This window comes from Brienomyrus brachyistius, chromosome 22 (assembly GCF_023856365.1).
Source record: "Brienomyrus brachyistius isolate T26 chromosome 22, BBRACH_0.4, whole genome shotgun sequence".
Lineage (NCBI taxonomy): Eukaryota > Metazoa > Chordata > Actinopteri > Osteoglossiformes > Mormyridae > Brienomyrus > Brienomyrus brachyistius.
In genome coordinates, this window is record NC_064554.1 from 5,563,877 (window position 1) to 5,576,939 (window position 13,063).

The 13,063-nt window shown below is 48.4% G+C and overlaps 2 protein-coding genes across 2 annotated transcripts; both read right to left on the reverse strand.

The window, feature by feature from the left end:
- Positions 1-274: 274 nt before the first annotated feature.
- Positions 275-8,867, reverse strand: hirip3 (HIRA interacting protein 3). Its single transcript, XM_048990811.1, has 8 exons — positions 8,673-8,867; positions 8,089-8,209; positions 6,606-6,741; positions 5,870-6,514; positions 5,594-5,772; positions 5,366-5,516; positions 5,178-5,276; positions 275-3,318 (listed from the first exon to the last, which is right to left on the reverse strand). The coding sequence occupies exons 1-8, from the start codon at positions 8,738-8,740 to the stop codon at positions 3,122-3,124; spliced, it is 1,596 nt and encodes a 531-aa protein (XP_048846768.1). The 5' UTR covers positions 8,741-8,867; the 3' UTR covers positions 275-3,121.
- A 44-nt stretch (positions 8,868-8,911) lies between these two features.
- On the reverse strand, positions 8,912-12,434 carry kctd13 (potassium channel tetramerization domain containing 13). The gene is made up of 8 exons (XM_048990817.1): positions 12,353-12,434; positions 12,185-12,249; positions 11,549-11,796; positions 11,115-11,284; positions 10,669-10,758; positions 10,398-10,450; positions 9,874-10,069; positions 8,912-9,686 (listed from the first exon to the last, which is right to left on the reverse strand). Exons 3-8 carry the CDS (start codon positions 11,778-11,780, stop codon positions 9,438-9,440), a joined length of 990 nt encoding a protein of 329 aa, XP_048846774.1. The 5' UTR covers positions 11,781-11,796; positions 12,185-12,249; positions 12,353-12,434; the 3' UTR covers positions 8,912-9,437.
- Positions 12,435-13,063: the final 629 nt, after the last annotated feature.

Here is a 13,063-nt window from a genome sequence, read left to right on the forward strand (position 1 = left end):
TGCTACATACGTGGTGAAAATGATTCAGTGGCCAAGCATGTCCCCTACCCTCAAAACGTGGGACATTCTGAAAAGACAAGTTGAGCATCAATCTCCATCCAGCATCCAGGCTCTGAATGAGCCTATTGTCCAGCAATAGAGACAGACAAACATGAAACACAAAAAACTAGCGATGAATGACCACAGCAGGAAGAGACACAGAATTGCGTTAATTAGTGGAGACAAATGTTTGGAAAATGTAATGTAAAATGCGAATAAACATACACCGCTGACATATTTATACTATTATTAATTTATTTCAGGAACCTTGATGTATGGCAACAGAATATATCCTACAACACAAAAGTGGACAATTGTTAGTATTCCCCCTAAATGTTTTAGGGGTGGATTTCAAGGGAGCTCATGTCGTTTTTTCAGGGGGATGTGCTCCCCTTAGTTCCATCGTAATTTACGGTGGGTGTATTCATTTTTTGCAACAACTCATTAAAAAAAATGGCGATAATAATAATACATTTCATTTATAGACACCTTTGAAAGAAAATAAAATCAAACAAAATACAATAGCAAACAATCAGCAATACATTTATGACAATAAAAAAGACAAGACACATAGTAGCAATCAATTAAATCAAAATAGGGGGGAAATGTGAAATAAACTTAAAAACAAACAAATAATAAACAAAGAAATAAAGATATAAAAGGGCAAGTGGTTTGAGCTTAACCACATGGAATGACAGGGTCAGACAGAATAAGCAAGTGTTAAAAAATATGTTTTAAGGTAGGATTTGTAGATAGGAAAAGAATCAATATTTTGTAAGTATTGAGAGAATGAACTCCAGTGGCGAGAAGCGACACAGCTGAACACTAAACCCCATATATTCAGGGAGCAGGAGGTATAGTAACACTGATGGAGGAAGATCACTTAAGGGTGCGCAGATGTGAAAGAGATCAGAGATACAAGATTATGCAGAATCTTCAAGTCAATCTAGTATCTAACAAGGTAGCCAATGAAGTTGCTGGAGGACAGGAATAATATGTTCTGTGGAAATGGGTTCTGCTAATGACACGGACACCTGGATTCAGAACCATTTGAAGTTTGTGGGGAAGTTTATGTAGAATAACAGAGAGGATAATAATGCAGTAATCAACACGAGATGTAATCACAGCATGTACAAGAACAGCAGTGCTATTAGATGTAAGAGGTGGATGTAGACAATTGATTGCGTAGGTGAAAATATGTGGTTGGAGTAATATTAATATGAGCTTCAAAAGGTAACATACTATGCAGGATGACACCCAGCCTTGTGACCTGGGGGGATGGAGGAACAATGAAATTGTCATCTGTCAAAGACAAATTGCTTAACTAAAGCAGTTTTAGTACCAATTAGGAGAACCTGTTTTATTACTATTATATTTGAGAAAATTAGAGGACAGAAAACATTTAATTTGTTGTGGATGATTACAGGAAGAGGATGGTGGAAAAGTAGAGTTGGATTTAGTTCACAGAGCTGGGTTCATCAGCATAACAGGTCACGCTCTGTGCTTCTCAGGGAAGCTGCCTCAAAGGGAACACATAGATAACGAGTCACAGCCTCGAAGGGCACGCTCTGCAGTTCCTAGGAAGGCTGCCTTGGAGGGAACGCATAGTGGCTGTAACGAGTCACAGCCTCGAAGGGCACGCTCTGTGGTTCCTAGGGAAGCTGCCTTGGAGGGAACGCATAGTGGCCGTCACTGGTCACAGCCACAAAGGGCACGCTCTGTAATTCTTAGAAAAGCTGCCTCAAAGGTAACGCATAGTGGCTGTCACAGGTCACAGCCACGAAGGTCATGCTCTGTGGATCTTAGGGAGGCTGCCTTGAAGACAATGCACAGTGGCTGTCAAGGGTCACAGCCCTTAAGCGCAGCTGGTGACTCGCAACTGCTGCTTTGAAAGCGGCACTTTAGAGGCTTCCACGGTGGCTGCCTCGTGCCCCCGTCATCACTCTGCTGCACCTTCCCAGAGTAAGCGAAGACGTGAAGCTTGGATTCCTACCATCTGCCAACATTGCAACACATCCAACATGGTGCTGGCCGGAACGTTGTTCAGCAGGTTAGCGCACTGCGGCCTAAGACTAGAAGGTTATCGTCAGGTCCCTGAGCAGGGCCCTTAACTCTGAACAGCCCCACTAGGCTTATTTAGTAAAAGGTACCAGCTCATCTCGTAGCACTGCTACCTTCAGAAGTTCAGTGGGGGTGCTGGTGGAGGTCAGACCATAGGTAAGTGTAACCCCCCCCCCCTACAAGACACCAGTAAGCATGAACACATCTCTGGCCTTTAGGCTGAAGCCTTACAAGCACAAACCCGTGGTGATATTAAAGCTCATCTGAAATGCCATTCTGTTTGTTTAAAAAAAAAAATGCAACAAAAGATTATTTCAAAACTTCCATGACAACTATTTTAACGTTTGTACAAGAAAACAAGACACTATTTCTTCACCACTCAATGAGCTTATTGTCTCAACCCAAGTCTCACATCCTCCCCGACGACGACTGGATGTGCAGGTCGCATTCCTGTCCCCGAATCAGGAAGCGGCGGCGGCAGCAGGTTTGGGCCATGGCCGTGCGGCGCAACCACAGCTCCATCAAACGTGACGTTCAGTTCGTTTTCTTTTTTTACAACCTTTATTTAAATCGCCGTTTCTATTAAGTTAAAATAGCAAAATGAGAAACAGACAGAAGTGCGGTGGGAAGAGATGTGTCCTTATGTCATTACGACAGCAGCGTTGCCTGTAATCTCGGCCCAGGATCGATGCTTTTATCACAGCAGGGGTGTGAAGGACATGCGGGTCCCCAGAGGACGACAATGGACACAAATCTGTGACCCCGACTACTTAAACAGGAAGAACAAAGCAGCGGAAAAGACAGACAAGAACACAGCATCAGGAAAAGAGACCCTCAGAGGGTCAGGAGGAGCATTCGGTTGTCTTCACTATGTTATTCTCTATGAGTGGAGCTATTGCTTATGAAACACTGATAAAAATGTTATACAAAACTAGATCTCTAAATTATTAAAGCTCAATAAACAGCAACAGAAGTACAAAAGCACGAACAGCACAGGTTTGACCAGAGCGCCCCCTGCTGGTCACTCGCTTTCGGCATCATCGCTGATTATTCCTCGCAGGTTGCTCCAGTCCGTGCCCCTCTTCCGGGTCGGTCCGCCTGCTGGGGCGCCATCCTCACTGTCCGAGCTGGAGCCCAACATGGGTTTGTAGGGGGCCGCTGGGGACGGGGGCGCCTTGGGAGGCGGCCAGAGGGACGTTGCTCTGCGCCGGGGCCGACCTATGTGGGGATATGGTGGAACGCAGGGCTGAAACCACAGCAGGATGGGGTGGCAATGGAGAGCCGCGCGGGTTCAAAGATGGAGATAGGCGGAGCCACACGTCTGCTCCGAATCAGAGGCGCAGAGTCGAGGCTGACAGCAAAAGCAAAACCTCAGCATAGTAATAAAGAGTCCACGTGCCAAAGCTGAAAAGGCTGAAACTGCAAGTGAGACGAGGCCACAACGCTGACAATGTCACACCACCACACCTCCATCATATTATGTCCGCCTAGACCCGGGACCCCCCCAAAACATGCGTCATGCGCCCATCCACTCACCCAATGGCGGATTATTCTGCGTTTCACAAAATGTTCAAAATATCCTTTTTTTTATATTTATTTTTATAAATCTGATTATGAGCTTTAGGATTTAAAAGTAAATCGCGATGCGTGGTCAGGAGTCAGGAGGAAAACGCCCGTGTAACGCATTGCAGGACATACACGTGCACCTGACCCACGGCCGCAGTGACCTCAACAGGCACTCCGAAGCAAACACAGTGAAAAGAAGCGGTAAGATAGGTGTGTTTGGGCACGGAGCGAGAGAAACACCTGTCCTCACAAAGGCGGGCAGGTCAGCGAGACTCAATGCAGCAGCGAATGGCTATTCGAAGGACATGGGATCCGCCAAACTGAAGGCTGATGCGTGATTTCAAAGCGGTCTGGAGAGACTCCCCCGCGGCGGCTTCAATCGGGGAAGCGAACCAAGCCAGACAGTCCGAAGGGGATCAGAGCTGGGGGAAGGTAACAGGTGTGCAGGAATGACTCTTTCAGGCACTTCAGAGGAGCAGGATTGACAATCCTCCTGAATACAGGTGCTTTGTTCTGGGGCAAAGTAGATAAATATGTACAGAGAAGGGACTGAAACAGCGTAAAGGCTGGCTGCATGCCCGTTACCGCATGCGTACTAGTAGACTTGCCCGCTCAGAGTTTATGCCACATTTGCCATCACTATGCGCCTCCACGCACCAACGCCATCCGCTCTCCAGACCTACGCCCAAGCAGCTCTGGGCACACTGCACAAGACCGACTCGCTCGCGTCCACTTTAGATACCAACACGGATGCTTTCAGCCTTGAAAGGCTGAAAAGCTGGCAGCCTTGAGCTGGCTCTCGGAATTTAGGTGCAGGTAACATCAGAATAATAATGTATATTATTATTATTATTATTATTATTAATAAAAATATAAACGCAACACGCTATGCACGTGACCACAGGACTATGAACGTTTGAGTTCGCATGCGCAGAGTGGATGCGCGAGTGTTGCGCTTGTGTGGAGATGCATGAAACAGCCTTAAGTGATCTTGTGGCTCCCGCCAGAATGAACATAAACTGCCGTTTCAACACAGTAGCGACTTCTGGCCCCACGTTAAGGCAGCTGAGTGAACTGGCTGCAGTTAACCTCCCCTTGGAGTCAACTCTGAAGGCGCCTCGGCTTAGGATTTTTACTTAGAACTTAATAAAACCCCAAGAAAGACTCGGATTTGATCCCAAATATAGCATTAAGGCCAAATAACACTCAGGGCAGGATCCTGCTGCCATCTAGTGATTTTTCTTTTTAGAAAAAAAATGCACGACATGCTTCTACTCCTCCGATTGCAACATCAGGCTATGCACTGGGGACCGTTCCAAAACGTATCACACATGTACTAACTCCTGCTGTAATGATGCTGATGTTAACACGTTTCTGCTACGCATAATGTAATTCTTTCCTGGGGAGGAAACGTAACACTAAGGGGGTTAATGTTGGGACTTTGAGGTAGTGACGTTGGCCCCAGCCCAGGCGCAGCCCCTCCCCAATCCCCCCAGCTAGAGGGGCATTACCTTGTGTGGTTATGATGTTGGACACGTCCAGCTCCGCCAGCTCCTGGGCTTCCTCTCGCTTGAGCCGCACTTGTTTACACTTCTCTATCGAGGGCTGACCTGCAGCACAGAATTGCTGTGTCAGAAGACCAGCTGCCTGGGTTACTAGGCCTAGAGGGGGGGGGGTGGAGGTGTACGGGTACTCTGACCTTTGACCCCTAGCTCCTCCAGCTCCCGCTTCAGCACAGCGACCTTCGACTTGACAGAGCGACATCCGTCAAGGAGCTTCTTGTAGTTCCGCCTCACGCCACAGAGGGCGATGTAGCGCTTGAACCTGACCACCGCTGGGTCCTCTTCATTCTAGTTTTTACAGGCAGCCCATGAGCACAGCTGTTCCAAGCACACAGACATAGAGATGCACCGATGGGCCAAATTACCCCTTTTCTTTTGGAGGTACCACATCCTTCCTCTGACTTCTTCTGACTCTTCACTTGCTGGGGCTTGACTTTACTGCCCTGACCATCCTCCTCCTCGTCCTCCAAGGAAGGAAGGGATGAAGAGTCCGAATCTGACCCTAAACCCCCTCTACTCTCCGCCTTCGCTGCTCCTGATTTTTCTGAAAGGGGGAAAATATGACAAAACAATCAGGACATTCCCCTTCCACCCCCCACATCTGCACCCACGAGGAGAACTCTGCTTAGCCTCTCCCTCACCTTCTCCATCTTCTCCTGAAGACTGCTTGCTCCCGTCTTGCTGCCAAGCCCCCTCTGCTGCACCTGCCCCTCTCCTGTGCTCTTTGTGCTCCTGCTCACTATCACTCCCTTCGGACTGTTTGGAGCGATTCTTGCCCGCAGCCTCCTGCTGCTCATCCCCCTCACTCTCAGTGTCCCGCTCTTCCCACTCTGCCGCCACCTTACTCCCCTTTTCCGGGGGATTCTCCTCCTCTTCTCCACTCTCCGGAGGAGCCTTCCACCCTTTCTGTCTTCCTCCTTTCTTCTCCTTTGCACTTTCCACCTCATCAGTGTCTGAATCCACATCCTTCTCTCCCTCCTCTTCTTGTTCACTGTGCGACTCGTCCGCTGATTTTTCATCCCGCCTTCTCCCTTTCTTCTTCCTCCTCTTGACATCCTCTTCCTCACTCCCCTCCTCCTTCTGGCCGTCTGTGCTCTTCCCAGTGCCTGTCTTTTTGGTAATCCTGCGTTGTCCCTTCTCCCTCTCTTTCCTTTTGGGAGCCGCCGCTATGGATGGTTTTTCCTCTTCCTCACTCCCAGCTTCACTGCTCTCTTCCTCATCTTTCACTTTCCTTCCAGCACCTTGGGGCTCCTTGGCTGCTCTCTCTATTCCGGAATCTGGAGAGTCTGTGAAGGCAAAAGCCGGAGTGGTACCTACGAATGTGACCAGAAGCACTGGAACACGCACCTCCTCCAGACAGGAGGGAGGTAAACCTACCTGGGGGCGTTACTTCTAGTCGAGACTTCTTCAGCTTTGCCACCTCTTCTGCATGCTCCTCATCCTCCTCTTCATCCTCCCGTCTCTTCCTTTTAGACACCTTCCTACTGAGAGGTTCATCGTCACTGCTGCTGTCCTACAAAAAGTCACGGTAAAATACTGCTTACAGGTGTCTGTCACCAATTACTGCCACTACATTACAGCGACAAAGTGTCCATGAAGATGTCCACCTCACAATCCCTACTCTTCAGCAGATGCTGAAACACAGGCCAGCCCAAACCCTGAGCCATCCAGCAAAACACCCCATGCAAGCCAGCTTGCTCTATGTACAAAAAAAATATACAAGTGTATAAAGTACAAAAAAAATCATACTTTAATTTCTTACATGCCAACTTCAATAAGCGTTACTTTTCAATATCCCCAATATTTAGAAACCCTTGTGATAAAACTCACCGAAAGCGATATTTACGTTTTGTTATATTTGTATAGGAAACAAGACTTCGTGCTCCTTTTCAATGTGACTTTCAACGAGGTGGTAAAGTGGCAGAGCAAGGTACAAATACCATGTGGAGCAGTGGGTAGAACACAGAGAATGGTGCTGCCATGTCACAAAATCAGCAAGCGGGTGTACAACATTTCATGCCACGACCTCTTATAAAACAAGTGAGACCAGAAACGAATGAGCCGACCAAGATGGTTCTCGCACTGCCCCCTGGTGGACATGAGCTTTAATCCTCCAGATTGATGTAAACACCCCTGCAAGTAAATCATAATAATAAATATTTTATTGACCCCTGTGGGAAAACTCTCTTTACGCCCCTCCCAACTTGCTCTCTGGAGGTGAGAGCAAGATACCCATGAAGGGCAGCCACACATAGCAGCACCCAGGGAGCGGGGGGTTAAGGGACTCGCCAAGGGTGGAACCGCCAGCCTTCTTGATCACAGACACAGAGGCATATCCCACTGAGCCACATGCAGCACAGTCACAAAGACGTACACAGGCCACGTAACTGGCCCGTGATCTGGATTAATAGTAGTACTGTTAAACACAAGTCTGTCTTTTTAAGAACTAGGATAAAACTATATATTTTTTTGTTGATCAGCTGATTAATCCCAGTAGTAATTACTCGCAGTTCCTTAATGTTTATGGTGTTCCAATATCTCGATTGTTTTTGATGCCATCGCTTGAGGAGCTGTCATGTTATTAAGCGTGTAATACCGAGACAATTGAATTCTGAGAATGTAAAAGGAACTCAAAAGAATATTATGCTGTATTTTTTTGCTGTCTTTGGAAGCAAAACGATTTTCTATAATGTGATGGTTGTGATTGAAATATGTATGTGCCCCCTGGCTGGTTCGTGTGTGCATACACATATAATTTAAAAAAAGGCCCTTGATGAAGGCCGGTCCCGGGGATTTGAAACGCAGGCCAGCGCAAACCCTGAGCCACCCTGGTTAGAGAGTGACATTACGCGGTTCCCACCTCCATGTTGAGCAGCTCCTCCTCCACAGCCCGTTTCAGCAGCTGCAACTCCTCGCTGCTTAGCGAGTCCCGTCCCACATGCTGCAGATACCGCTGCTTGATTATGCGCTGGCTCAGTTTGCTGTTGGGTAAAAGACAAAACAATAAAACCATATAGACATCAGCGCGACCCTCATCCTTCGCCAAGTTAACGTAAAATCAGACGCACTGGCACTTCACAGTACAAAAACTCACGTCTCCATACCATAACTCCCTAATTAGGAAACTATATAATCAGTGTTGGAACTTAAGAATTTATTTTCTACTTGTCAACTTGGCTAATTCATAAAAAAATTGCAGTCCGACATGCAGTTTTTTTTTACTAGGCTGCGGGCTGATATTCAGTTTTTTGTACTTGTCCTTCGTCTATATTATTCGCCAAAGGTGAGTGGGCTTGATTAATTTTCAGCCCTGCGTATAAAATAGTACGTGGATTCGGCCGCGCTTTCATAACGGAGATCCATTCCAAGGCTGCTGTACATTGAGGTTGGCGCAGCAAATAATACTACACAGGCAAACATATCTTAAATTACAGATTGTCGTACCTGAGATCCCGACAGCTGCGCAACTGCTTGGAGACGAACTTCCGAACCTGGAGTCGGAGAGGCGCCATGCTCGCCTCTATTAAAGCCGCCGCAGGTCAGCTACGTCCCACTTCCCGCGCTGCGCAGATGGCTGCAGCGCGCATGCGCGGGCCACGCGCTCCAGGAAGGCGTGACGTTGCACATCGGGAGTCTCGCGACCAGGTACGGCAGCGGGTTTACGCTCAAAAACCACAATAATGTACTATTACAAAGCCTTTTTATTTAGAGTGTTTCCGCACCGAAACGGGGATAAGTCAAACAGAGCGCAGGTCACCATTGGCAGGTTAGGGTCGTTTTTTTTGGTTCGACGATAAAAGTAAACCGTACCTCAGAAAAAAAAAACTGTACGTTTTCCGTAGAAATGCTAAAATTACAATGACATTAAATTCATTAATTTGTAATGTGCATTTATTTCTTTAAAAAAAAATCAGAATAAATAAAAACAATAAATACACGAATAAAACGTCCCGAAATAAACTCACATACACATATAAACATACATAAAATTAAACTTCGAAACAAATTTCCATTTGAGATGTTTTTAGCCTGGTCCCAGTTACTGCACTGTCTCTGCCCATGTACTCAGTGAAGCAGCAGCCCACCCTCATGCCTGATTCCCTCTGAAGGAGGAGCTGTCAACCGCTTCCATCTATCTGTGGCGCCTCCCTTCCACAGTCTGAGTGCTTGTGTTTATTCTCGGCCTGTTCCTCCTTCGCTCCTTTGCTTTCAGTCCTTGTAAACGGTCTGGAGGCCATGCCCTCTCTCGTCGTGCATGATGTGCCGCCGCACGTGGATTCGCCGCACCCTGCGGTCTCCACCCCCACCGCCATCCTCCTCTGATTGGCCGGCGCCCGGCGAGGAGCTTGCCGCCCCAGACTCCAGCAGGGCCAGGCCCCCAGGGCCAGAGCCACGCCCATTCTCATAGATGAGGATATTGAGGGTCTCTTCAAAGATGCGCGCCTCTGGAAATTCAACCTGTGGGCGGGTGATGTATCAAAGTGGGATCCCACACGTGGCCTGACTACCAAACCTGAGCCCCAACTGCTGCCCTGCTGAAACCCAATGCCCATTTGTGTGCATGCTCCCAATCCTAATTCACTAATGATGTTAAGTCCCATCCCTTTCTGTGTTCCCTCCTCCCATCCCTGAGCCACGTCTGCACCTTGGTCTGCTTCTTCTCTGTGGCGTAGACAATGGAGGTGCAGCAGACCTCAGCGATCTTGCGGCCCTCGCCGTAGAAGGACCAGCAGCAGATCTCATCCCCTAGCACGTCCTTAACAAACAGGACCCTGCCGTTGAAGCGCAGTCCCAGCTTATCGAATAGCTCAATGTTTTTCAGCAGGTTGTCATCGGAGTTGCTGAGGGAAGGAGAAGCGCCACCTGATGGCCTGTCATCCATATTACATATATACAGCGGCAGGCTAACACTAGAGCCTGCTGCGATATGTGTGGTGCGTGTGTGTGTTAGCCTGCTGGGTTGTTCGTTTGTGGTATAGAGTTAGCTTGCTAGTGTGTATGTGAGGAATAGCCCACACCAGCAGGCTAATGCTAACTCTCTCACACACACACACACACACACACACACACGCACACACACGCACACACACGCACGCACACGCACGCACACACACACACACACACACACACACACACACGGCCTGGAGGTACACATGCTGTGACTCATACCTGGTATATGAATACTTGTTGTTCCCTCTGTTGTTCTGAAGTTTCACCACTGGCTGAAAAGCAGAAGTGCGGTTACATAGGCTGGACATTCCCCGCTGCTGCCTCCTCGCATGATGAAGGCACAGGACTATTCCAGGAAAGCTACGATAGGCTCTCCAGCACTGCCCCAGCTCTGGTTACCGTGTGCGATGATCCGACCCGGCCAGACCTGTTCCAGGTCCTGAGGGCCCCTCGCCCTCACCGATCCTCCTCACCCTGTCTCCCACCTCACCTTGCGGCAGCTGGCGATCATACGCTGCTCCTCCTTGGCTGATGTGATCATGGGGATGCGGCACAGGCCCTCAAAGCACTCAGACCTCCTCTGAAAGGCAGGAGCGACAGCACAGTGACCTCGCGGGGTTGCGGGGCAGCACCATGTAATCGCTTACCGTCATTATGAGACGGCCGACCACAATTTCACAACCACCATCCAAACAAACAGGGACAAATGCATCATGGAAGATCATGATGCTGGAGAGGCAGCATGGCTGTTAAAGTCAGTGCCACCTAACCTCTGCACCGTCATTACACCCTTAAAGGTGAGTAGAATGGGAAGGACACTGGAGAGCCTGGTTAAATATTTATGGAAAAATCAAATATTACTTAAGAGTCACTCAGCTCTGATCATGATGCCAAAATGCTTTCAATGGTGTAGATGGGGAGGTGAACGGGTCCAACCTTGAGAGCTGCAAGGCAGTGCTGGATCAGTCCCTGGACCCGGTAATATTGGGCCTCCATCAGAACCTCCTCCAGCTCCCTCTGGGACTCTGGCAGTGGCACGGAACCGTCACGCAGGAAGTTGAGGACTACTCCGAAATGGCGGCCACAACGGTCCAGCACAACCCAGCCTGAGAGAGAGTGAGTGAGCAAACTGGGGAGGCCTGGATTTCCATCCGCCGCACTTGCACATGTACACACATGTACGACTAGTTTGTGTCTGTGTTCGTGTGACTCAGATGTCACACAAGGCGAGTAAGGAGACAAATTAGTTCAACGATTTGGAGTGTGAAATGACATGTATTGTATACTGCCTGACATCACATCTCAGAAGGTCCCTGAACCCAAGGCGGACGGCTCAGCCCCCTCCGCCCTCACCCGAGTGTGGTGCTCACCCTCCTGGTCGATGGTGACTTCCATGCCGCCACTGCACATACGGCTTAGCAGGCTGTCCTCCTTGCTCAGCGTCTGCACAGTGGTGTAGTGCAGCGAGCCCCCCACATTCAGCTTCACATACTTGCTCCCAGCCAAGCCGCCCCCAGCCTTGTCCTCGCCTACCCCACCTGGGGATGGCAAAGCAGGAAGAGACTCCAGCGCTAGGCTCCCCGTGGAGGCTTCAGCAGACATCAGGCGTGGAGAGGCGCTGGGGGGAGGAAACATAGCATCCTCATAGGACCACCATATTTACCGTCACTCTGAAATGAGCAATGCAAAAGGCAGCCTTTTTTATTTCAAATGCGAGCCCACGTACATGTACAGGCCTTGTCAAGGCTTTTAGACTGTATAATGCGATCATGCAAGTGACAGCCCAGAGTGCACTTCTACCAGGATGGGCAGTAAAAGTGTACCCCGGGAGCCTAACTGATCAGTAACGATAATCTATGACGGAAACCAGATGCCAGTACTACCTCTCACTATAAGCTGCCACGGGGGTATGCCAGGCTACGGCTGATTGATCCCACAGAGACGGACAGATACCCCAGTAGTCAAGCTAACGGACTATCCGCCCGATTCCCCCATCAAACACTCACCGACACCGCCTTAAAAGTCGTCTTCTTTATACTCCGCTGTCCTTGTCTTACGGCAGAATAAATATCTACAACAGAATAACACTTACAAGACGAAAATCTAATGGAGGAAAAAGAAATCCCCCCTACGACATCACCATCTCATCAATAAACGGTAAAGATCAGCCTTACGGTATACGTCTTCCTCTTTCTTTTCACTTCGAACACTTACAATGGCTGCCCACCAACTACCATAGCTAATTAGGAATTTGATTGGTCGACCTAGCAGTCAATCAAACGCATTCCCTTGAAGCACTCTTGACAGGCTTGCCATGATTGGTCAGTGGTTCAGAATTATTTGGATTAAGATTGGATGACATCCGCGAAGGCCCGCCCAATGAACGGGTTGTTCTCTATTTTATAATCAAGCGCTCCGTTGTGGTGCTTGTCGCATTTTGTCAAGCGTATCAGATAATTTCTGCGTCAAAGGCGCTAAACCATTTTTCTGTAGTAGTCATTCCCCCTATCCTGCATTTTTATTACCAGTGCGCACATGAATCGCCCTTTTGTTTTCTATATGCAACTTTGATCACATAAATACTTGCAGATTATCTGAATTTTATATTTCACAATCGAAACCAGTGGCGGAGCACCACTGCATAACACACTGTCGCCATTTGGTTTGCCGAAGCATTGCGCAGTGCGATCTTAACACAAGTAGGCAACCTTTCGTTTAAAAACTACGTAAAACACAACGAATTTTGAATTCTGAGCCAAGCTTTTGTTTTGTTAGAAAACCCATCCAAGCTGCTTCGTTCATTCGGTTGCCAGTGGCCGTAGGATGGAGAATTTTAACCTGAGCGTGTCACTTGGAAGCCCTAAAATTCACACACAAAACAGATA

Bases quoted from the DNA above. Each gene is read 5' to 3' on its own strand.
- hirip3 (XM_048990811.1), bottom strand. From the start codon at position 8,740: ATGGCGCCTCTCCGACTCCAGGTTCGGAAGTTCGTCTCCAAGCAGTTG. The intron at 6,515-6,605 runs GTAGGTTTACCT...TTGCCTTCACAG, and splicing joins ACTAGAAGTAACGCCCCCAG to ACTCTCCAGATTCCGGAATA. The intron at 5,277-5,365 runs GTCAGAGTACCC...TCTGTGCTGCAG, and splicing joins GGAGGAGCTAGGGGTCAAAG to GTCAGCCCTCGATAGAGAAG.
- kctd13 (XM_048990817.1), bottom strand. From the start codon at position 11,780: ATGTCTGCTGAAGCCTCCACGGGGAGCCTAGCGCTGGAGTCTCTTCCT. The intron at 11,285-11,548 runs GTGAGCACCACA...ACTCTCTCTCAG, and splicing joins AGTCACCATCGACCAGGAGG to GCTGGGTTGTGCTGGACCGT. The intron at 10,759-11,114 runs GTTGGACCCGTT...CCTGCCTTTCAG, and splicing joins ACTGCCTTGCAGCTCTCAAG to AGGAGGTCTGAGTGCTTTGA.